The 25,954-nt window shown below is 32.2% G+C and overlaps 3 protein-coding genes and 1 non-coding gene across 4 annotated transcripts; 2 read left to right on the forward strand and 2 right to left on the reverse strand.

The window, feature by feature from the left end:
• Window positions 1–3,960: 3,960 nt before the first annotated feature.
• Window positions 3,961–5,283, forward strand: LOC112751137 (uncharacterized). The gene is made up of 2 exons (XM_025800190.3): window positions 3,961–4,741; window positions 4,948–5,283. The coding sequence occupies exons 1-2, from the start codon at window positions 4,349–4,351 to the stop codon at window positions 5,119–5,121; spliced, it is 567 nt and encodes a 188-aa protein (XP_025655975.1). The 5' UTR covers window positions 3,961–4,348; the 3' UTR covers window positions 5,122–5,283.
• LOC112751136 (non-specific lipid transfer protein GPI-anchored 10) lies at window positions 4,283–6,618 on the reverse strand. The gene is made up of 3 exons (XM_025800189.3): window positions 5,950–6,618; window positions 5,772–5,855; window positions 4,283–5,659 (listed from the first exon to the last, which is right to left on the reverse strand). Exons 1-3 carry the CDS (start codon window positions 6,305–6,307, stop codon window positions 5,424–5,426), a joined length of 678 nt encoding a protein of 225 aa, XP_025655974.1. The 5' UTR covers window positions 6,308–6,618; the 3' UTR covers window positions 4,283–5,423.
• A 772-nt stretch (window positions 6,619–7,390) lies between these two features.
• On the forward strand, window positions 7,391–8,727 carry LOC112751138 (uncharacterized). The gene is made up of 3 exons (XR_011872807.1): window positions 7,391–7,763; window positions 7,850–7,931; window positions 8,319–8,727. It is a non-coding gene; the product is annotated as an uncharacterized protein (transcript).
• Window positions 8,728–24,057: 15,330 nt separating this feature from the next.
• On the reverse strand, window positions 24,058–25,658 carry LOC112751139 (uncharacterized). Its single transcript, XM_025800192.2, has one exon. It carries the CDS (start codon window positions 24,866–24,868, stop codon window positions 24,335–24,337), a length of 534 nt encoding a protein of 177 aa, XP_025655977.1. The 5' UTR covers window positions 24,869–25,658; the 3' UTR covers window positions 24,058–24,334.
• Between the last annotated feature and the right edge of the window lie 296 nt (window positions 25,659–25,954).

Here is a 25,954-nt window from a genome sequence, read left to right on the forward strand (position 1 = left end):
TCTTCCATGAGGGTCTTCCAAATTGAATAATTTTGGGAATTCAATTTGACCATATTCGGTCCATGAGTATTTTCCTCCATTTAATCAGCACAGAAATAAACAACCAAAGCTCTGATACCACTTTGTTGGGAAAATCTCAAACAAGGTTCAAAACAAGAACCTGTCTAACAGCGGAAGCACCAGAAATAATTTTCCCACAACCTGTGCGATTAAATAGGCAATACCAAAGATACTCCAAGCAGCAAATATAATGGCAGAAATTAAATAATCAGATACCAGAATTTTAACGTGGGAAAACCCCCCAAAAGAGGGACAAAAAATCCACGGGACCTAGTACAGAAAAATCTTCCACTATCAGAATAATGGGTACACAAATAGTCTTCCTAGTGACACTAGGGCATCTCAACAATCAACAAAATACATCATCAAAACTGATGGAATCAACATAAACCCTCCACAAAGTGAGTATCTCAAATCAGGCAAAAGAGAAGACAATACAACAAATAAGTTATATCCTAATGTTCATCTCTACACTAGGAATAACATACTAAAATTTCATAAGAAATGGAGCAAGTTTACCAAATCAATGTGATCAAGGTTGGCTTGCCCTTTTCTCCCAAATTTCTCTTCTCCTACGTCGCTGCTACGTCTTGGTTTCTTTCAAATTGAAAGAAGCCTTCTGTCTCTCACTTCCTCGTGGCTATTAGCCACTTTCCTTTTATTTTTATTTGTTTCCCTTTTTTTTTTTAAAAACTGTGGGCCTCACTTGGTTGGAAACCCACCAACATTTACTTAGTTTTACAAAAAAATTCATTCAATAATTTTTAGATGTGTTTTGAAATCATTATATTTGTTATTTATTATTTTAAATGTATCTTAAATATATTTAAAATACTATATCAAATCTTTATAATACATCTAAAATAGTTTAATTATACAAAAATGAATTATTATCAAATCCGAAACTGAAACCACATATATATAAGCACTTAGATGGCCTGTAGTCTTTCTTTACCAGTCTCATTCATAAACAAAATTTGATAATGCTCCAGACTTTTTTGGCCGCTAGTTGAAATTCAGAGTTTAACTCAAAAAAATTTGTTGCAGTGGTGAATATTTTGAATCGTTTGGAAATGGAAAATGGAAAATGCTATTCTGTAAAACCATGAAATGCTTTCCATTTAAAAACTAGAAAAAAAAAGTGCATGCTTACTATTTGAATTGTTTTAAAACTGAAATGCAATTCTCGCGTATTTTCGAGGTGGTTACAGAAGTGACGGGTATACTAGTATATTATTTATAAAATTTAAATTAAATAAAATTAATTATAGTTCCTTAAAAATAAAAAATATAATTAATTGAAAAATTAAAATAAAATATTAAATTTAAAAGTCGAGTAAAAAATAATATTTAAAAAATGAGTAGTATATATTTTTCATAATTTATTAGGTAATGGGATCGTTTCGAATTTCGCGATCCCAAATTCAATATGCAAACCAATTAAGATTGGGTATAATCGGTTTTTACTTGATTACCTATTGAGTGTAAGACTATCTCCAACATGGAACTCATTCAAATTTCTGTTTATAACTCACCTGTCATAAAAAGTAACTCCACATCAACTTTTGCGTCATAAACAGTAAATAGGAACTCAAAACATCTCTCTCTTCTCCATTAGGAGGAACTAACTTTAGTCTCTGTTGTGGTCCCACTTAATTAATTAATTAATTAATTAAAATACTTGAAATTAATGTAATTAATTTTTTTCAATAATATAATTTAAATTTATTAAATTTAAAAATAATTCACTATTAAAGATATTAATATTAAATAAATTCATATATAATAATAATACATAATATATAATTCGGGGTTACACTAATTTGTAAAATTACTTAATACAAAGAAAAACATAATTAAGCTTTATAGTTGACGACAAGCATTGTGAAATTGTCATATGTGTTCAATCAAGTCCTCTTTCAATTGTCTATGCTGCTGCCTATGTCGAAGTTGGGCATTTCTTTGGAGAAATTGATGGTATGGTGCGAAATCTTCTTCTCCCAGCTGAGGTTGTGATAAGCCATTTTTGACATCATCATACTCTAAGCCTTGAGCAAAATTTCCTGCATAAGTGTCTCTTTCATCCTCAACAATCATATTATGCAATATAATACAAGCTCTCATTATGTTGGCAAGCTTCTTCTTTTTCCAAAAACGAGCTGGACCACGTATAATTACAAAGCGTGCTTGCAACACTCCGAATGCTCGCTTCACATCTTTTCTTTGCCTTCTTTGTATTGTGCAAATAACTTACGTTTCTCCCCTTGTGATTTTGAGATTGATTTGACAAATGTGGCTCATTCAGAATAAATACCATCTGCTAAATAGTATCTCATAGTATAATTATTACCATTATAATTATATTAAATAATTAAATTGTATTTAATTTATTAATAATTATAATAATCAATTAATTATGTAAAGTATACTATATATATATATAAAGTATTAATTTTATTAATAAAATATCATTTTTTTTGAGAGAGAGAGACCCTCTGAGCAGGACTTCTGTTGTTCTGAACTTTGTGAAAGAACTCATTTTTTATTTGCTCCAATGGTAGATCCTCACTTTTTACTGACACAGTAAATGAGGTTCAAAATTTTTGAACCGTTAGAGTTGCTCTAATATCCAATATATCGGTTGTGACAGTGGATGAGCGGAAATGAGTCGGTACATTAACAATAGCAGCGGAAGATTTTAGAAGCTAAATACAGAATATGGAGCTGGTGGATTTAGAGATGAATGATCGTAAGTTTACTTAGTTCAGGGCCAATCGTGCAGTCGCATTGATTGGGTGCTGGTTAGTATGAAATGGGTTGAAGAGTTTCCTGAGACACGACTTAAAAGTGGGCAGAGAGGTTTATCAGATCATTGTTGGTTGATGGATTTTGTGCTATCATCTGAAATACTTGATTGGAAAGGAATGATAGGATATTCAGGAATCAAGAAACAGGTGTTGCGGAGGTTATCAAGTATCAATAAGTCGACTAAGAGCTACAAAGAGCGAACATATTTTGATCTTTCTAGTTGTTGATGATAATTTCAGAGATGACTACAGTTTAATTTTCTAATTTGTTACCTAGTAGCTTTGTACTTTCTAGCTACTCCATCTTATTGTGTTGAGTTTTTTGTTTAAAAAAAAAAAATAAAAAATGTGTCCAAAATATATGTACTCAAATTCAATGAAATGTAGGTACTTCATAGATCACAATATTGTAAATTTTTTTTTGAAAATAACTAATTTTTACATATGTTAATTGATCCAAAATTTATAAATATAATTAATAAGTGTAAAATTTAGGATTTTAAAAATTAAATCGATCATCAAATTGTTCTAATTATTAGTTTATTAATTTAGTAGTTTAATCGATTTAATTTGACCAAAATAACCAAATTATAATAAAGTAGTCAAATACAAAAAAATAGCCAAATATAAAAAATTAACGTTAAGATTTATATATGTATAAAATTTATGATATTATATATTATATGTTATAAAATAATAAAGAATAAATACCACAAAAAGAATATTAGTATAATGATCTCTTATCTAAGTTGTTTTATTTGAAAAGGAAAAGTATTTGATACCTTTTAACTTTTAATAAATATATTTAGTTTAAATTAAATGCATTATTTTTGGTAATAATAATAATAATAATAATAATAATAATAATAATAATAATAATAATAATAAAAAATGCCAACGAGTTATAACTCAAATGATATAATCTTTCTATACTCACCTAAAAGGTTGCGAGTTCGAGTCTCACTTTTAATTTTGGAAAAAAAAAAGAAATAAAGAAATAAATATTAAAACAAAAGGCTTGTGATTAAATAAAAATGCTTTGTTTGTGGGCCAAAATATTCAGCTCAAATACAAATGAAAATCTAACCCGAGTATACATTTTCCTTGCACCGCCATTATTTTAAAACTCTAGGTCCAAACATATTTTTATTATTTTTTTGGGTTTAACCATTCCCATTTTCCTTTACCAAACCAGACTGGTTTGTCGTGACCAAAAACCCCAAATTGATTTGCAATTACACAAAATAATGGGCTTAGCAGAAATAAGTTTTTTTATACGGATCCATTTTCATCCACGTATTTGGAATATTCTTATCAGGTCCTTCAAGGACCAGAACGAACTTTGCCCACCGAAGACAAATCCATGATGGAAATTTAGAAACATTATTGCTTTGGCAAACGTTCTAATTTCTCTTATCCACACACACCACACAACTCGGACCACCTCCTCCTTTCTTCCCACATCATCTCATCCCTTCCCAATGGCCTTCACCGTAGCCACTTCCATTAGTGGCAGCGGCGGCGCCAGAATCCTATGCAATACCTCCCTCCCTCACCCTCCTCACCTCACCTTCCGCATAACACCATCAGCTACCGCAACTAAAAGATGTAGAGGGAGCCTTCACTTGGTTTCGGCAACCAAGAAATTTTCCCCTCGTTCTGGCAAAGGCCGACGTGGCAGCACCACAACCAAGGATCAGGATCAGGACCCGCAACCGACCGGTGAGATTGAAGACTCAGCCGTTGACGATGTCAACGACGGTTACTTCTTGCCGGATCTACCGGGAGAGGAGAAGGACTTCTGGGAAGGGCCTCAGTGGGACTGGCTTGGCTTCTTTGTTGAGTATTTGTGGGCTTTCGGCGTTGTTTTTGCGGTAACCTTCGATACTCTTAATCTTCTAGTTTACCATAGCAATTATGATGGAGTTTTATTAGTTATTTGGTACCCTGAGATTTTCTTTAATGTTAGTTAGATTACTCTTATTTGAACTTCTAATTGTCCTCAGATTGTAGTTGGCATGGCTGTTTAGTACTACCATTGGTTTTATTTTAAATGATTTCATGGTCACTGTTATTGCAGTTAGTTGCTTGTGGGATTGCTGTGGCAACCTACAATGAAGGAGCAACAGATTTCAAAGAGACTCCTGCATACAAGGAATCTGTTCAGTCTAGAGAACTTTTAGAAGGACCTGAGGCATCTGACTCCGACATATTTGAATCCAATCCAACAGAAGTGGCTCCAAGTTTGAACTAGTACATTCATATATACTGGCTGCAAACATACCTTTTTTTTTTTTTTTTCAGCTGAGTTTGGTTTGTAAGATAATGCTTTTATTCACATGGGTTTAAGAACTCAAACTGCCTATAATCTTTTGTAAGAATATCAATTCTAAGACAAATCAAATTCAGTCATAAACTCTCTTTTTTTAGGAAAGCATGAAGGCTATATAACACCAAGAACAAGTGAACAACTACATATTTTAATACATAGACAAAAAGATAACATAAATTAATGACATATTTAACATGAAATAATAAAACCTAGTCTCAATCTCTTCAAGTGAATCCTACATGAATTAAATACATTATTTCAATCTTAATTTTAATTAGTAGTAACAACATTGCTAAAGTCATCAGCTCTAACACTCCTTGAAATGCTGTGAGCAATAGAATTGACAAAGTCACCAGCCCTGCCGCCACTCTGTTATTTGCCTTTAAGCTGGTGCTCTGGCTACTTCCAAATTGGAATCCCATCATACTTGATCTTGGTGCAACTAAAACTGCAGGAGAAGCTACAAGTACAAAGGAAGGAGCAATTTAGATCATGATTCAACATCTTGGATATTGCCAAAGGAAATTATTATCAAAGTGAAGTGAATGTTGGGAATAAAAGTGATTGTATACCAGCAACATTAGAGCTGTTCTTTGCCCTGAAGGACATTGGAGAAGCCGGCGAAGTTGCAGGAACAGGCACTTGGAGTTGTTCCCCTACAACAAAAAATGTGCAAAAATTGATCAATGAATACCATCACTGTCCATAACCATATATATAATATAGGATTCACTTAAATATGAAGGTAACCTGGGCAGGTGGAGATGTCAACTTGAAGGGCACAAAGTGCCGGCAGCTGCAGAGCAAGTGTCTTGTTAATGGGGAAAGAGCTCATGGTAGTGTCATTCAGCAGAAGGCAAAGACAGTGAGGCTCTTGGCTGTAGAGTTGCCTGAGGTTGCCGCAGCATGCTTGCACAGGAGACTTAGAAGTACCCTGCACGAACGGTGCGCAAGGGATGAGAGGAAGGAGGGTTGATGTGCATTGCGCTATGGTCGGGTTAGAAGAGCTCGGATCTTGGGAAAGTGTGGTGGGTGGATGGGAAATCAGGAGCAAGAAAATAATGTGACAGAAAATAGAGACAAGAGGACAATATTTCTGTGTAGCCATTGCGTTATGTTTTCAGGTTGTGAGGTGCAGTGAGTAATATTTTCCATGGTTTCTAAATAGAAAAAAATGTCAATCTTTCTGTGTGAGTTATTACATGCATGGTGTGTGAGTTTCATTGAACATGTACTTCTTGTTTATCCACCATCCCAAATCATGCTATTGCATCCCATTTCCCCATTTTCCCACATAACAAACATGATGTACTTGATGGTAATAGACATAATAAAATTAACAATGTTAAGTATCAATAACTTCTTACAAAAATTTTATGATAGTTGAACGATTTGTAGTCCGACTCAGTCATTCATATTCAATAATCAACTAACGTCATTAGCAAAAATAAAATCTTTATTTTGCACATTGAACATGTTTAAGGAACTAAAATTTTCCAAGTTCTTATAAATCATTCTTCTTTTTACTTATCCAAGAACATTTGGATAATTGGTGACCCGTAAAATACAGCTTGTTGAAGGGGGGCGTGGGGGGCGTTATGCTGATCCCTCCTGATATATGAAACAATCATACTAAGCAAACACAAAAAATTAGTCAATAAATCAATCATTCGTATAGAATATAAAATATATATCGAAAATAAAAAATACCTGTTTATATATAAATACATAATGACTAATTTAGTGATAACATTTTTGAATATCAGGTTATTATATGTAAAACTATTCTTATACGATATATATACAAAAACTTTTAGAGGACCAATAATATTTTTATATCACACTGAACTTTTGACATTTCATCTGTTTTTATACACACGCATGCCTACATAAATCAGTATAACTATACCTACACACATAAAACTTGCATATATGGACCATTTTATTTTACACCTATTTATGAGTGTTAACTACTGTTGTCCAAAAAACTATGATCTATCTAGCTAGGATCATATACATTTACCTTGGATCAGAAGATTTAAGCAATATAATACAAGAATTTAATATACTCATGTGACAACATGGTTACAAGGACAAAGTCCCCTCCTTTGAACAACTTTAGATGCATGTTTGTTTCTTTTATTTTCTGTGAAATATATTCCAAAGGCATATCTGAAACAACGAATTTCATATGGCACGAGTGCAACTTTTTTTGCTTCATTTAAGTATCAAGATTAAAGAGATGCTATTTTTATTTTCTTTTAATAAAAAATTCACTGTTCAATTGCCATGCACTAAAAACTAAAATCGGCACAAAGAAACCAAGAATAACATGTTCTACTAGAAAACAGAATCAGGTTCTGTCACTAAATGGAGAATCAGAGTCTTCAAATTGAAATGCAAACCAGCTCATCATAAACCCTTTTTGGCCCTTCAAAGTTCTCTTTATTTCCTTTTAAGATAGTCTTTTTCTTGTACCATTTTTCTTCATCTGTGACTTTATCCTTTGTTTCTCTCTTTTTCTCTTTCTTTGTTCTTCTCCTAGTGATTTCATGACAGTGAAGGCAAGACTTAAGTCACCATCGTTTCTGAAAGTGTTTATATTAATTAATTTATTACCATCTCTAAATCCTTTGTGTTGTTCACGCAGTACTTTTGCATGGTGATGAGGATCAACATCGATTGTAGCGGTTGTTATAGAAAAGTTAAGAGAGTCCTTCTTGATGTGCCAGGTTAGACACAATTCATTATCTTCTTTCTATTTTCTCATGGTGATGAGGATCCTTATTAATCATATGAAAATTACTCAACATCTAAAATTTTTTACTAAAATTTTAATAGTAGAATAAGGTGGGACAAACCATAAAAATAGAAGATTTTATATGTAAAATTTATTAATTTGGGAGGACCATTGCCTCTTTTAGGTACACTAAGTTTCACTTCTTCCTCTTTTATGTTAATTCTTTACTTTATCATTTTATAATTCTCTTAATAAATTTTTTTTTTCTCATGATATAAACTTAACCATATGTTAATGGCTATATGCAGTACTTCTTGGCACCAAATAGTTGTGAAGTTGAGAATTATGTTGTTTATTTGTTTGAATATTATTGTGGCAGAGTTGGAAATCCATCTCCTAGAGAAGAAGCAGACAAGGGTAATTGTGGGAGGAAGGTTCATACCACAAGATGTGGCTATCATGATAAGAAAGAAGACTAATCGTAGGGTTGAGATTTTGGACATACAAGAATTTAGTGAGGACAAGGATGCTGAAGTAATGGAAGACCATAAATCAATGACCAATAATAATAACTGGACTCTCTTAGCCACCCACCAGCACCAGCATCAAATTGAAACGTGTTTGGTTTGAGAATGATTAATTTCTGCGTCATATTTAACCCACAACTACTCTCTGAAGTGTACATTTATTGATCTTCTCATCTTTAACTATAGATTTTTTTCATTAGTCACTTTCATGTCTTTGTATGTACTATGGTCCTAAGATTTACACAGTTTGTTTTTCTTTTAGCATCTTGAATTAATTAGGCCTTGTTCTAATTAACAGAAACAGGGGATAAGATATTATGTCGCTTCAAATCAAAATTTGACGTGTCTTATTAGTTATTACAACTTTCTAAAAAAAATCTCTTGTCCTATTACAAGCCTAGAGAGCTAACAGAAAACAACAAACTACAGTCATAACAAAACCAACCCACTTACTACCTTTTTTTTAAAAGATAAAATTACTCTTTTATTTCTTACTTCTTTTCTTCTTTTTTTTTTCCCTTCTCCTAATACCACAGTTTCACTCACCCCATTACCGTTAGTCAATATCAGACCCGGAAAAATTTAATAATAAGGGTAAAAATATACAAAGATTTAATTTAAGTATAAATATATTTATAATTTAAAATTAGAACTATGTATATATATTAAAAAAATTAGAAATAAAAACCGATACACACATATATATATTAAATTTCTAATAAATTGATTAGCTTGTAAAATGTATATTAATTTAAAATAGTGAAAAGATAATTTGTAATTGTTTTCTTTATTTTTAACACGAGTAAATGTTATTTTTCTATATATGTTCTATAACAATTGTTTAATTATTCGTTATCTCCTGCTCAATTGTAAAGTCCATTTGTAATAGTATTTACAGTATAAATAATTTTTTAACCAAAATAATTAGTACAAAAGGACCATTTTAATAAAAAATATTAATATATTAATAATATGTAATATGTTTTTAGTCTTAACTAATTTTTAAAAATATCACTAATAATTAAAATCATATTTAATTAAAAAATTAAACTTCGATTTGATTATTAATTAATAGCTAGTACCGTAAAGTTAATTATCACTGTTTGTTATTTCTTATTGAGTTGATTTTTTAATTTTTATACTAGATCAAATTTAACAAGACAATTATTATTATATGTTAAGTTTAACAAAATAATTTTCTAATAACATAAAGCTCAAGAAAATAATTTATATTTTATTTTTGGAACAAACACAATTTAACAAAGAGACAAACATATATATTTTCTAAATATTTGTGAGGATAAGTACCTCCTTCTCCGCCACCTTGTTCTGTCCTAAATTTTAAATTTTAAACCATAAATCTATAAATTGAATTTACTTTTATTTCACGTTTAAATTTTTTTATTCAAATTTTGAGTGTTGTATTATTTTTAATTTTAGATGTCTTTGTAATATTCACTTCCAAATATTTGTTTTATTTAAATTTTAAATATATTTTTTTATTTTAGATTTTTTTAATATTCAATTATTAATTTTTAAATCAAGCCACCATGTATATGAATATTAATACATATAAAATTTAACTCATTTTAAAGTGTATTTTATATTTTAATGTATATTTTATACTAATGACTAATTTTAGTGGTTAATTTTAACGATTATGCTACGTGTACACCAAAATCAACCACCTAAATTAGTCACCAGTATAAAATATATATTTAAATATAAATATACAATAAAAATAAATTAAACTATATATGTATTTATACACAAATACATTAATAATGTATGTTAATAACAAATTTTGGTGTACAAATAATATTTTTATAATTTTACAGAATATCTAATAACAATAGTTATTTTTAAATTTAATCCCATTCCTCACTTGTTCAACTTTTGTTGAATAGTTTTTTATTATCATCAGAAAAACCCTCCCATAAGATGATTTTAATGTGAGCAATATTATATGTCACACAAAATTTATTAATTTTGATTAATATTAAGCCAATACTATATTTTAAATTTTAAATACTAAATTTTAACTTCTAATAATATAAAAATAATAAAAATATTTATTTAAAAAATAAAAATCAATTCAGTTTAAAATTATTTTATTTTTTATTTATTAATTATTTTTAAAATAAATATAATATTAAATATAATAAATATATATTTTTAAATATTAATTATATAAAATTATAGATATTAAGTTAAATAAAATAATTTTAAATTATTTTTTCTAATACTACTGAAAAAATAAAATGACTAAAAATATTTGGCTAATAAAACTATTGGCCCCTAGCGTTTCTGTTTAATGTAGCCTCCCTGATCTAGCAGTTTTATATTTTTGGAAGGTTATCAGGTGTATCGGAAATACCGGTGTTCCAGTTATTTTAACCGTTGATTTAAATTATAAAAAATATATATAATATATATTAATTAAGATCAACGGTTAAAATAACTAGAACACCGATATTCCTGAGTACACCTGATAACTTTCCTATACTTTTATGTAGTTAATTGCCCACTCTTATGTATGGTGGTGCCTAAATAGTAAAAACATAAGGCTTCTGATGTCTTCTTATACTTTTTCAATCAATAATAATTAAAAAAGTAATTATTCAAATTAGTACCAAAATTTTAAAAGCGAATATTTTAGTCCTTAAGAAAAATTAATATACAGATTAATTCTTAAGATTTTATTTTGGCAGATAAATCAGTTTCAGTTCATTTTTCGATAAAGTAATTATTCAGATTAGTCCCAAGGATTTTAAAAACGGACATTTTAGTCCCCAAAAAAATTAATATACAAATTAATTTCCAATATTTTTCTTTGTTAGACATAATAGTCCTCCGTCCAAAAATAAAATAAAATAATAATTATTATTAATTGCACAATAATATTGTATTATAATTTTTTGTATTTTTTGAACAAAAATAATGATAAATTTATTCATTATATTCTTATATATATATAGTCACTCAATAATAATAATAATAATAATAATAATAATAATAATAATAATAATAATAATAATAATAATAATAATAATAAAAATAAAACTATTAGAGATTATTCTACAAGAATATTATAATCAAAAGATGTCCTATTTAAAAAAAAAACATGTTTGTATTGAAAAATATGTATTAAAAGAAAATATTTTAATTTAGATTTATATTAAATACATGTTTCTTTTAATACAAACATATTTTTTAAAATAGGACATCTTTTGATTATATTAATACAAAAATATCAAATGATTTTAACCTTGAATTTCTTGTAAAATAATCTCTAATAATCTTATTATTATTATCATTATTATTATTATTATTATTATTATTATTATTATTGAGTGACTATATATATATGAATCTAATGAATAAATTTATCATTATTTTTGTCCAAAAAATTATAGTATAATATTATTATGCAAACAATAATAATAATTATTATTATTTTATTTTATTTTTGAATGGAGGATGGTTATGTCTAATGGAGAGAAACATTAGGGATTGGTTTGTATATTAATTTTGTTTGGAGACTAAAATGTCTGTTTTTAAAATTTTTGGAGACTAATTTGAATAATTACTCTGTCAGAAAATAAACTGACTGATTTGTCTATCAAAATAAAATTTTAAAAATTGATTTGTATATTAATTTTTTGTAACAATTAAAATATCAACTTTTAAAATTCTTAAAAACTGATTTGGATAATTACGCTCATTAAAATTAAAAGAGTATGTAAGTTTCAAGCTTACACTGCACCCGAGTCTATTTTTCTTGTGGATTAAAGAATAATTATGATTCAACAAATGATTCTATTATGAAAAAGTTTAGGAAAGTAACTGCGTAACAAGTTAATTAAGTCAATTTTTTGTAATTCAAAAAATTGGGATAGTAAGAGATTATTTTTATTTTTTATAATAAATCTATTTATCAACTAGTTGATTAAAATTAACTTCATTCTTAATTGATTTCTTAACAGAATTGTTCTCTTATCAACAAATCAAAACTTAAAATAATGACAAATATCGATTGTCTGTTGAGAATCGATATTACACAATAAAATAGATAAACTATGGTAATAGACAGCCATATTTTTTAAGAAAGTATAAGAAAACAATAATAAGTATGAACAATATAAACAATGGTTTAAAAAAGGAAACTACATTATAATTAAAAATCAAATTTTTAATTAATTATCTAATTACCAGATTTTGAAATTTGAAAAATTAGAATTAGTAATTAAACTCATTTACACTGCGGATGGTTACTCCTAATATCGTCATATCCTCCCAATCTCTGGTCCCCTTCTCGCCATCGCAGCCTCACCTGTGCCGTTGCAACCCTCCTCCGGCCGACCGTGCCGATGTAGACGTGGGCTCCAACCAACGCCGCCAACGAGCTCCCTAACACTACCGTTGTTCCTCCGTAACCAAGCGATCTACGTTCCCCTTCTTGCCGCCGCATCTTCACCTGTGCCGCTGCAGCCACCTCGACGCCAACGCATTGTTCAAAGCCATGCAGAATCTCTATTCCGTTCTTGCCTCCCATGGCCTCGACTGCAAGATCAAGGTCACAACGCCGTACAGCTTGGCGGTTCTCACTTCTTCCTTCACTCCTTCCTCCGCCACTTTCGCCATGAACCTCGTTCCCGTAATGACCGACATTGTTACCTTCTTAGCTGATACTGGTGCTCCTTTTATGATCAACGCTTACCCTTACTTCGCCTAACGAGACAATCCTACCTCTGTGAACCTCGATTACGCTCATTTCGGTAACGCTTCTGGTGTTCACGATCTAAATGGCTACGTCTATAGCAACATGCTGGACGCGCGCAGATCGATGCTATGAGAAGGTATCCATCGAAAGTTTTATATACGCATGCAGATGTTTATTTTTTCATACAAATGAGATATTTGTTCTTTCTATAAATGAGATGTTTGTTCTTAATGCAAATGGGATGTTTATTCTTAATACGGCACTCGAGGTTAGTGACGGCGAGAGATGGCGAGGTTGGTGACGGCGAGAGATGGCGGCGCTGGGGAGGGGGTTTAGATTAGAAGAGAGTGTAATTAGGATTAAAAGACAGGGGATGATTAAAATTTCCAATGGTAGGGTTAAAAAGATTTCTTTTAACGGTTAAGTACGATTTTGGTCCCTAATGTATAGGTCGAAAATTTTTTTCGTCCCCAACTTTTTTTGGCATACAAAATCGTCCCTAAGGTTTAACTTAGTTTTAAAATCGTCATTTTTACCAAAATTTTAATTTTTATTACCAAATTACCCCTAACAAAAAATTATAAATAAATAAAAGGAAAAAAAAGAAAAGAAAGAGAACGGGGAGGGAAAAGGGAATCGCGAGGGGGAGGGAAGAAGAAGGAGGAGGGGAAGGGAAGAAGAAGGAAAGAAAGGAAGAGGGGGAAAGGGGGGACGGCATCGGCGATTCTTGGAGCCGCCGTCGGAAATCAGAACCATAGGGAGAGAGAGCTCGCGAGGGAGAGAGGAGATGCGAGCCTTGCCGCCATGCCTTGTCGTCATCGAAGAGCTCGTGAAGAGAGAGAAAACACACAGGTAGGGAAAGGAAGAGGGGTACCTCGTCGTCGTCGCTCTCTGCCACTATCGCTGGTGTTTCTGGTCCTCGCTGCTGCTTCGCATCCTCGTCGCTGCTCTTCATCACTGGTCCTCCTTAGGGTTCCGATTCTGTTTCTGATTTGTTCTGCTTCTGCTTTTAATTTCTTCTGCTTTTGATTTGATATTCTGCTTCTGATTCTGATTTCATTGCTCTTGTGCTTCTGATTCTGTTTCTTTGATCTCATTATTGTTGTGTTTCTGATTTTATTATTCTTCTAATTTCATTGTTCTTTTGTTTCTTTGATCTCTTTGTGTTTTATTCTTCTGATGGTTTGTGTTCTGATTTCTTTGATCTTTTGGTGCATTACTAGTAGAGAAAACAAGCTGCAATGTACAGTACCATATTTCTCTGAGCTTTGTATATTTGAGAAAACAAAATTAATTATCTGAGCTTTGTATTTCTGATTCTATTTTTGATGTTTATTATATTAGTTTTGCTTTTGATTTTATTATTGTTGCTGGTGTTGTGATGAAGAAACAAAAAGAAGAGATGCTGCTTGAGAAGAAGAAAAAAGAATAAAAATTGGGTATTTAGGTGAAGGAGAAGAAAGGAGTGGGACATTGCTGCTGTCCATCGCACTCAGGAGCTTCCTTGTTCGTCCTGTAAGTGTGTTCCAAGTCTCCGACCCCTATTCGCTCTCACCAATCGCAGTTTCTTCCTCAAGACTCTTATTTTGCAGTACGAGAGTACGTATTCCTCGTACTCCATAATCCGTCTATGTCTAATGCAAGGCAAGGTAAAGTTAGGCAACCCCATATTGGAAAAGACCCACGGATTTGGAATTAGAAAGCGTATCTCCGATTGGAGAGTGAATCATTCACAATTTTTGTAGATAGTTTACCAGACAATATTTCAAGGAATGAATTATTTCATATGTTCAAGTGGACAGAAAAGATAAATAAAATCTATTTGGCATGTAAGGAGAGGCATGGCCGGATCTATCTATTTGCTTTCATCAGGTATACTACAAAAGAAGGGGCATTAAAGGCGATCAAAGAGATGAATGGAATGCGATTAAGGAGTAAAGAGATCTTTGTGGATGAGGCTAAATATAAGAAGAGGATTGATGTCCGAAAAAAAAATCACTACGCACGATAAAGATGCCAAGGAGTCTCCTTATGGAAACAAGAAAGAATTAAAGAAAAAGATCTTGAGGTGAACGAGAAAGGGAGAGTTGTCTTGTAACACCGTAGAAATGAAGAACTAGAAGCTCAGAGGGAACCGTTGGAGTTGGGATGGGATACGACAGTAATGATGTCACAAGGGCTACGAGAGGCAGAGCATGACATGGATAGAAAGGCAATTGCCGTTGAGGATTTGGATGAGTGGCATGATGTTTTTTGAAAAGGCGAACGGATAATTCTTTGGTGTATCTGGCAGTTATGGTGAGTGGGATTCTATGGAATTTCAAACAATCAATAACGAAGCAATCTCTGAAAGAACAGAGACTTGGAAATATGGGGATAAACGGAAAGAAGGGGCTAATTTGGTGTTGAATAAAAGTTTAACTGGGGTTGGATTGAAGCATATAAGGCCCAATATGTTAGTGGGGTGTGGCAGTGAAGTGATTGTGTGGTGCGATAGAGTGTATGTTGTTGTGCGTTTTAAAAGGGCCTCCTTGCTGGCGGCTGCGGGTGACGGTTAAGAGATAGACGTGGCTGGTCATGGAGTTCGCGAAGGGGTTGATGCCACGGTGAACATTGCGGACGAGGCAGATTTGGGAGCAGCACGGAAGTCAGCTGCTGGTGGCGGAGGTGATAATGTCTGCGCTGAGCTTGATGGCGTGGATGGCAGGGAGGAGCGTGAAGCCCCTGATGCACCCGACAAGCAGAACCAAGTTGGCGGAGATGTGGTGAATTGTCCAAACAGCACGGTAGAGAGAAACATTCTACCAAGTGCAGTTAATGAGATACAGACTAGTTTGGACGGGAGTGGTAAGCAGCATGTTGGCATATATCTGATGAGGGGTGGTGCAGTGCATGGTTTAGATTTAGAGGATGAGAATATAGTGGTAGAGGAAATTGGGTTGGAGGATGAAGGGGCTGTAAGGAACTTGGAAGATTTGGGGGACGCAGGATGCAGACAGTGAAACTAATCAAGATGAGCACGGAGGAAGTTGGAATAAAGATATGGCTGAAAACAGGGTTGCTTGGGATCTGACGGTCGAATCAGGAGCTATTTTATATGGCGAGGATGAGGGAATTATGGTTATTCTCCAAACTTAGAATGAAATATTGGCACAAAAAAAAGGCAAGCAAAACAGAAAGAGAAAGCAAGAAGAAGCCATCCTAAAATCCGAAATAAGGTGTGTAATAAAATTTTTAAATGATTTTAGTTCGTGAAACATGAGGTATTTAGGGGGTGTTGAAAAGTGGAGAATGGTAAAAAATTTAAGCGTAAAAATAATGTGAATATGTTAGGATTGATAGAGACAAAGAAGGAAGCGATTACTAAGTTTGATGTAGTGTAATTTTGGGGTAATGATGCGGTGGGTTGGAAATTTGTGGGATCGGAAAGTGTTTTTGGAGGTTTATTAATAATGTAGGATGATATGATGTTTAAGTTGAGTAATTGTTACAAATGGGAGATATGGTTGTGTATAGAAGGAAAATTGACAAACAATAATTTTCATTGTGTGGTTTACTTGGTGTTTGATACGCATACAAGGGAGGAGAAACTTGCTATGTGGAAAGAGTTGAGTTTTTATCGAAAATATGTCAAGTTCCTCTTTGTTACATGGGAGACTTCAATGAGGTTGTACAGTTAGAAGAAAAGAAAGGCGATAGTGTGTTAACAGTAATAGCAGAAGATTTTAAAACATAGACACAGGTAGGGGTGGCAAACAGGTCTAAACCCGCTGGACCAGCCCGTGTAACCTGCCAAAAAAGGCGGGTTGGGCTGAAAAATTGGGACCGCCAAATAGCAAAAGCCCGCCTAACCCGCACCGCTTAAACCGTGGGTTTTGGCGGGGTGGGGTGGACTTCCTCGCTGGGCTTAGTATTTTTTTGGCATGGGGTATTTTTACAATTTTTTTGCCAAAATCCAACTTTCCCCAACCCAACTTACAAGAGAATGAAGATAAAAATAGAGTGTTTTGGATTATGTTTATTTTGTTTTAGAGACAATATTTATAATTATGTTTTGGATTATGTTTATTTTGCTTTAGGAACAATATTTATAATTATGTTTTGGATGAAAACTTGGTTTATAATTATGTTTATTAGATATTTATAATTACAAAGACTTTAATGTTTGTGAATATAAAAATTATTTGTTTATATTTTTAGAAATTATAATAGTTAAAAATAAAAAATAGAAGACATTTTTTTATGCCTTTATATATATATTATTTAATAGTTAAAAAAAAAGATATTTGGCGGGCTTAGCCTGCCGGCCCGCCAGCCCGCCGTTAGGCGGGATGGGTTGGGATTCTGGGACCACCACACTAGATGGGGCGGGGCGAGCCAACCTGCCAAAAGGCGGGCTTCTGGCAGGACGGGACGGGCTTCCCTGCTTGCTACCCCTAGACACAGGATATAGAACTAGTGGATATAAAACTGCAATCATACAATCAACCTGATAAAATGTTGGTGAGTTTGGTTTTATTGTTATCATTTGAAGCACTTGGTTGAAAAAGAATGATAAAATCTTCAGAAATCAAGAAACAGATGTTTGCAAAAATAATCAATAGGTCAATTAAGAGTTAAATAAAATGGAGTGATATTTGATCTTTTATGTTGTTCATAGCTTGCCGAAAATAATTAAAAATTAATTTATTTTATTTATTTAGTACTTTTCTATTGATACTCTACTTTGTTGTGTTGCATTTTTTTTTTGATATTCCACTTTGTTGTGTTGAATTTTTTTTTTGAAAAAGAAAAATATTTCGGTAAAAAAGTATTTTGGTCCAAAAAATTAAATTTTAAAGACAATTTTGTGTAAAAAAAAAATTAACCAAAAAAATTTTCAACCTACCCCTTAAAAATCAAAATCAAAATCCTACTTAACTATTTTTTTAATTTAAATTGGGGTGATTTTTTTTTTAATTCTCGATTGTTTACCTTATACATATTTTCCATTGTCATTTTTTAAACGGTAAAAATAAATAATAAAATTAAAAGAATATCTTTTGTGTCTCCAAAACAAAACACATTATCATATATTTGGAATGGATGTATTTGTAAACAGAAAACTGTAAACTGACCATTCATCATTATGGAAGCACGGAAGTGGGCGCGATGGAACTTTAACATTTTGTTTGGATGAGATGATTTTGGAAAGAAAGAAAATGGGGGAGAAGAAAAGGGATGGAAAATGAAGGGAAAATGAAAAAGTACGTATGGGACCATTTAAAAATTTTCACCTCAAACCTGGGCAGAAAACTGAGATAGAAGGGAAAATATTAGTAAAAAGACACAATTACCCTTTCAATTACAGAAATTAAAAACCCTAATTTCAATCTTTCTCGAAGAAGAGAACACCTATCGTTGTCTTAACCTGTTTTGGCCTTCTTCCTCAGCACTGCCACCGTAGCTTCCCATCCGCGTTCACGTTGCTACAGCAGTTTCATTATCGTTGTGACAGGTGAAGCACATCTTCAACCAGGCATCCTCAACAGAAAGGTGAGTTCTTTTTGCAGTTCTAGTAGTTTTTTTCAAAACGAAACGGAAAAATCATTATAGCATATAGATTGTATTCATCTTTTGTTTTTCAACTGAAATGTTCTGATTTTACATTTCATGGATGCCGTTTACAATTGTAGTGGAAAAAGAACCCATTCTTCGTTGTCTGTTCTTAAATGCTTCATTCGTTCTAACCCAAAAATCTAATTATATATGACCCAGTTCATGTTTGATCCTAGAAAGGACTAATTTTTAATTCATCTGGTATTTGAAATGGTTTGCCCTGATTTTCATATCATCAGATTTTTTCTCAAAGTTTATTATATTATGCCCTTTTTTCATAGGGTGGTCCAAATATGAAGAAAAGAATTCAGGCAAGTGACCATAAAATTTAGTTACACTATTATTATTGAAACTATGAAAAGTGTGTGTGAGAAACAAGTAGAAAATGCTAAAAACTTGACCTCTTAAGTCTTGATCAATGTACAACTATACATTAGATAATCAGGCACTTGTACTTAGGAAAATTTACTGAAAAATGAAAAAAAAATTATACATTGTGATTTGTGAAAACAACATATTAGAAAATAGAGAGTATAAAAAAAGATTAAGCTCATAATGCATATAATGTAATTCTAAATCAATCTACTAATTAAACTTGGAGCTTCCACCGATTAAATCATTCAATTAATTTGAGCATGCATTTTAAACACAATTCTTTGTAGGTTAGCAGGAAGCAATTTTTTGAAGACACAAGCCAGTTTTTCTTTCTCTTTTTTACTTTTTTTCATGTAAATATCATCAACAATAGCTATCAGCTATATCATTCATAAAAGGAGAGATTTCACAACCTCTTCTTTAGTTCATGCATCATTTGTTTAGTTTACTAGGTACTTGCTTTGTAGATGATTCTTTTTGTAGAATTAAAAGAAAATTGAAAAAACTCCCATTGCATATCTTTAGAAAATTAACATGAATCGAAATTCAATTACTTTAATCAAAGATTGGTGGTGGGTAAACCACGACAATTACAATTATTTTAGATCGTAGATATTAAATTGGAGATATCATACAAATTAACTAAGTATAATTTGTCTATTTGTTATATATGCCATAAGAAGAATCTCTATCTTAATAATTCAAATAACTTTAGGACATAAGAACGTATATTATGTTTAATATAGAGAAAGCAGTTACAAAGTTTATAGAAAATGTACACATGCTTCTCAGTTATCACAATATTTTTACATATTTGATTTCTTAATTTTTTTAATTTTTTTCTCTTTTTTTTAATTGATTTGATTTATTTATTATATGCTTAAACTACAACCAACGGTTAGGTGAACTGAAGCAATGTTATGGGTATAGTTTATTCAAAAGTCCATCACTTATTAAGTAGATCCACTTGGTTAGATTTTATCTATAGGCGTTGTGATGCATGTACCTAATTATTACAATTATCAATGGGATAACTTATTCCTTTTCTTTTTTGTTTATTTTTTTTAGTATAAAAATGAATAAACAGACATAAAGCATGGGACATAGATATAGTTATTACTATGGAATAATTTCCTTTTGAGGTCTCATCCAATTTTTACTCGCAACTTATGTTTTTATGTTTTTCCAATTGGATTTTGGTGTTAAATCAATGTATTTATTAATATATCATGTCATTTACAGTTTGTTTTTATTGTTTATGGCAGCCAGTTTTGGAATCAAGTTTGACATTTAGGAGCTAGAAATAAGTGTTTCATACCAAGGTATTTTCGTGTTTACAACATGACACCGTAGTGGTATATAAAATTTTATTTTCAATTATTTTTTTATATTTCGACAAATGAATTGTTAAAATGTAATAAAATATGTGACTTTCTAGTTACTTTCTTTATTGATATGTCCACCCTAAACCTTATATTTTCATAGATGGATAACGAAAATATCGAAGATGCGAATCTCGAAGATAGAACAAACGTCATATATGATTCAGAATTTCAAGTAGGTCAAATCACTTCTACTGACCTATATCATCCTGAGCCAATACAAATACTAACTCGTGTCAGGGAGGAGTTAGAAAATAGACAACATATCTGTGTCACATCTTTTTCTTGTGTTGCAGTGCATCAGTTGTATCTTTTGGAATTAATATCACAACACAGGCCTAGGCAAATTAATGACGACAAGTTGGAAAGAGAACTTAGGCGTACTCAATTAATGACACAGTTACTGGAGTCTGAAAAGTGCCGAGATGTCATATGTATGGGCCCTGAAGCATTTAGGCAGTTGTGTCAGAAATTAAGAGGAACTGGTAGAGTAAAGGATTCAACTCGTCATTTAGGCATGCAGCATTATTACGAGATAACATTGCGGCTGAAATGTGGAATGTGTATCAAATATTATGAGTGATTATACCTCTGATATATTTGAATATGTATATATATGTGTAGTTTATTGTCAAAGTTGTTTGATTGGATTTTTTAAGAAAATGTTACAGGTTAAATAATGCCAAATAAAGGAAATAAAACAGAAGCAACTCAACCTTCTAAAGACAACTTAAGATGGTCTGATGAGATGGATGAAGCTCTGCTGAATGCGTTAGCAGAAGAAGCATTGAAATGTAATAGACACGATGGTTCGTGGACAACTGAAGCATATGCCAATGTTGTGAAGACTTTGAGTATAGCTATAGGCCTGCACATAACAAAGAACCACATCAAGAGTAGAATGAAGACACTGAAAGATCATTTTGCTGAAGCGTATGACTTATTTCATCACTTAAGTGGATTTGCATGGAATCCTGTAACTAGAAAGTTTGAAGCTGACGAAAAAGTGTGGCAAGACTTTATTAAGGTATTTAATACTTTTTTATTACTTATACCGATGATGAAGTGAGTCACAAAATAATTTTAACATTACTTTATGTAGGAAAAACTACAAGCAGAAAAATGGAGAAAAATGTAAATTAAGCATTATGATATTATGAAGGAGTTGTTCGGAGCTGATAGAGTTACTGGTAAAGGGGCTACTACTTCACGAGAAAGGATTCAACAACTTGATAGAGATCCCATTGACTTGAATGACTCTTTTAAAAATATTGGATTATCTGACATAGATGTGAATACGGGACAGATATCCCAATATTTTCTGCTAGTTTAGATTCACCAAGTGCTCCTCATGGTCAGCCAAATCAATTAGGAGGGAATTCAACTTCAAGAGGTACAAAGCGTAAGTCTCTTATGAATGATTTTTTGGAGGCACAGTATGAGAAAGTTGCTTTGGGAATTACTACCATGACCGATGCTGTAAAAGAGGGTAGTTATCTGTCTAGCAAGTTACATGACGTGGCTCAGAGGTAGGTTGAATCAGCTAAGAGACAAGCTTCTGTGGCTGAGAGGCAAGTTTCAATCGCCGAAAAATAAGTCTCATTAATTGAAAGACAAGTCGCGATTGCTGAAAAATGATTAGCTATTATGCAACAAAGTAGGCCTCGCCTTTACAGTGAATCAGATGTATGGGATATGTTGACTGAATTGGGTCTAGTAGGTTCATTTCGGATGCAATGTTATCAATTTTTATGTGAAAATGAGCAAAAAAAGCGCCAAATTTTAGGGATCCCACCTGAAATGCGATTGGATGCACTTTTTCATTTCATGACTGCTACTGGTGTTCGCTTAGGAGATATGGTACTTCCAGAAAACATTCACCATTACAGGTATAATTTTTATATACGTTTAATCTCTGGTTAATTTGAGGTTATTGCTTTTAACAATTGATTATGTGTTTCTTATTGTCGTAAAGTATGACTATATCTTGATATATTTGAACAAGGGATCATTTTCTGTTTTATTTATATTAATACATGGTTGGAAATCACTTTTTGCTGATACGTTGAGATTGATTGGTTGATTGAATAGAAAGATATTGATAAAATAGATTATCATAATCAATTCTGATCTTTGTGTTAATTAGTCTTTGTTGTATATGCTCGTGCAGGAATCCTAATATTTGAAAATGTTTGGGATCAATGAGTACACAGGACAACTAGAAATTCATCATGTGTTAATATCTTTAACTCAAAAAATTTTTCTTTTTTTGAAGTAGATGGGTACAGATGACTCAAGTTATGTACAATTGATTTTTTGGACGTAGACCTATGCTGATTACCCGGACCATGAAGAATTACCCTTTTAAAAAGTATTGTGTGGTGATAAAATGGTACTATTTTAGAGACCTGGTCGTTGTTTCATTTTTTGCGTTTTGTTATATGTTTATAAAAATTGTATATAATTTTTGTTATATGTTTATAAAAATTGTATATGATTTTTTATTATACGTAGTAAAAAAGAAATGTTAGTCACTTTTGATAATATTTTATTTTATGAATACAATTTAGTAAAATTTTTTCTTAAATATAATTAAGGAAATTAATGATGTAGAGTATGAATAATTTTTATGATTCTTTTAAGAAATTATTTATTTATATATATTTAAAAAAAATGATATATATTTTTATTTACGACATTAAAAAACAACAGAAAAAAATAAATTTAAAAAAATATTATTGTTCATAAAAATAACACTTTAAAATTTTTAAATATAATTGGAATCACTTTTTTTTTATTTTAAAAATAATTTTAAAAAAATATTATTATTCATAAAGATAACACTTTAAAATTCTTAAATGTAATTGAAATCACTTTTTTTTTTATTTTAGAAATAATTTAAATACGTCAATATATTATAATTCATATTTTCATATATAATATTAATGTAATTTCATTTTTTATAATTTTCTCTCTTTTTACTTTTTCTTTCATCCAAAGAAAAAAAAATTTTCTCCTATATTCTTTTCATCCATTTTCTTTTCATCCAAACAATATACAAAAAATTAACTTTTTTTTCATTTTCTTTCTTTCTATTTTTTTTCTTTCTATTTTCTTTCCTTCTATTTTTCCATCTTCCATCCTCTCATTTTCCATCTTCCATCCAAACAATCCTTCTATTTTTCCATCTTCCATCCTCTCATTTTTCATCTTCTATCCATTCTATTTTTCCATCTTCCATCCTCTCATTTTTCATCTTCCATCCAAACAAAATGTAACATTTTCCATCTTCCATCCAAACAAAGTATAACAGAGTGCTCACTCAGCAGAAGATACTTGCCCGCGTAAGGTACGAAAGTTCAATCTTACTAATAATTAAGCCCAAATTCACGGTGTAACAATACCGTTAGTTTCTCGAATAAATCGTATTGCAACCTGATTGATTAATTACTTTGTGAATTAAGACTTAATCAGCCCAAGTAGAAGTCGATTAAGAGACAAAAAGAACAGGAATTAAACTATAATAATTATTATTATTAACTGCATATCACATTCATTCATACATATAAAAAAGCATAAGCATAATGAAGTAGAGCACCTACTACAAACTGAGGGCCTACACTCATATATCCCACTGAATGCATGTATAACAACCACACACTATTTACATAACATCCATCACTCGTAGCTTACACATGCATCAAATTATTATTACATAACTTGAAAAAGTAACATGCTAACATATGCATGCATGATATACACGTATGTGTATGCATGTATATATATAGATCTAACTGTCATGGTGTCCACCAGGGAGCTTCTCCTTGATCTTATCCATTATCCCTTTCTTCTCACCACCATGAGACTGATCATGTTGACCATGATGCCCTCCTTGCCCGGTCCCGGTGCTTCCGTACCCCATCCCTGTCGTTCCACCCATTCCTCCACTGCTTGCATACTCGCCTCCACCAGTGGTTCCATAAGATCCACCGGTGGTGCCATATCCACCGGCAGCACCCGTGCCAGTGCTTCCATATTCACCGGTACCGGTGGTTCCATAACCACCGCCGGTACCCATACCGGTGCCCATGCCTGTGGTTCCGTAACCACCCGTGGCCATGCCAGTAGTGTCCCCTCCAAGGCCCGTTCCATGGCCATGAGCGCCACCACCACTTCCGTACATCTTGCCGGATTCAGTTGTGGTGCCATAACCGGTGGTGCCTCCACCTTGTTGAACTGGGTTTCCGTACTCATCAGTTTGCCTTATAGTGTTGCCATACTCGTCGGTTCTTCCGCGAGCTTGATCACGATATTCCTGCGACATTGTTACAGATTGAGAACGAAACGAGAATGTAAATGCTTCTTTTTCTTTTTGCTATTGTTGAAAACTGTGGTTTTGGATATGATTTGAAGCGTCGGTGTGCATGGCGTTTATATAGAGAAAAGGTGAACATGGAAAGAAAAAAATCTGGTAAGTAAATCTGGAAGTCGGTTAGAGCAATTTTGGAATTTGGAGCGGTGTGACACGTACATACAAGTGGTTAAATGCTTGAAGTGCCACGTAGAGGACACGTGTTGGGGCATGTGACCGAAAGCTTGTTGTCGTTATCAATGGAGGTGGTGACGCGGCGGTTTTCTGTGTGTTGAGGATAAAAGGGTAAGGGAGGGTATTTCGGGGATTGAGCTGAATATCCAAAACTCAGAACTCAAAAGAGAAAGCAGAAATAGAGAAATGGAAATGGATAAGGCTGAAGCGTTAGACTTTTTGAATCTAAGCTTAGCTTGGTTAGTTATGAGTCACGAGTCATGAGTCATGAGTCATGAAATGAATAGGGACGGATATTGGGGTATAAATGTCATTTCATGATGTTAATTGGTCAGTGGACTTTGGATTTTGTGTCACTTGTAAGGGGGATAGGGGTACATTGAACAAGCGATACTCAGACATCTGTCTCACCGAGATAGAAGATTTTTTTCTCTTAATGCACAGCTAGTGTACCAAATATTATTTCATTTTAAATATTTGTTGGTATCAATATGTTTGAAACTTTTGAATATAAATATTACAATCACACACTACACCGGTTATCGACTTATTACTAAATTCCTGTTTAAGACATTGAAATTGACTTGGAAAAGATGCTTTTTTTTTTTTTCGTGTCTAAACATGGAAAGAAACAAAACAAATACTATCCTATGTCCGAGCGAATGATTTGTTGAAGATTAGTACAAAGCTCAGACTAAATAACATGATTAGAGTTATTCTTGGTACCATATCTAGCCAACCAATCTGTAGCTCTATTTGCTTCTTGGGACACCCATTCAACGTGAACAAACCAAGAACGAGATAAAAACTCCTGAATCTTGTGAACCAAATCTGTTACTTCAGATGAATACCCGCTTGTAAGCT

This window comes from Arachis hypogaea, chromosome 15 (genome assembly GCF_003086295.3).
Source record: "Arachis hypogaea cultivar Tifrunner chromosome 15, arahy.Tifrunner.gnm2.J5K5, whole genome shotgun sequence".
NCBI classification, from domain to species: domain Eukaryota; kingdom Viridiplantae; phylum Streptophyta; class Magnoliopsida; order Fabales; family Fabaceae; genus Arachis; species Arachis hypogaea.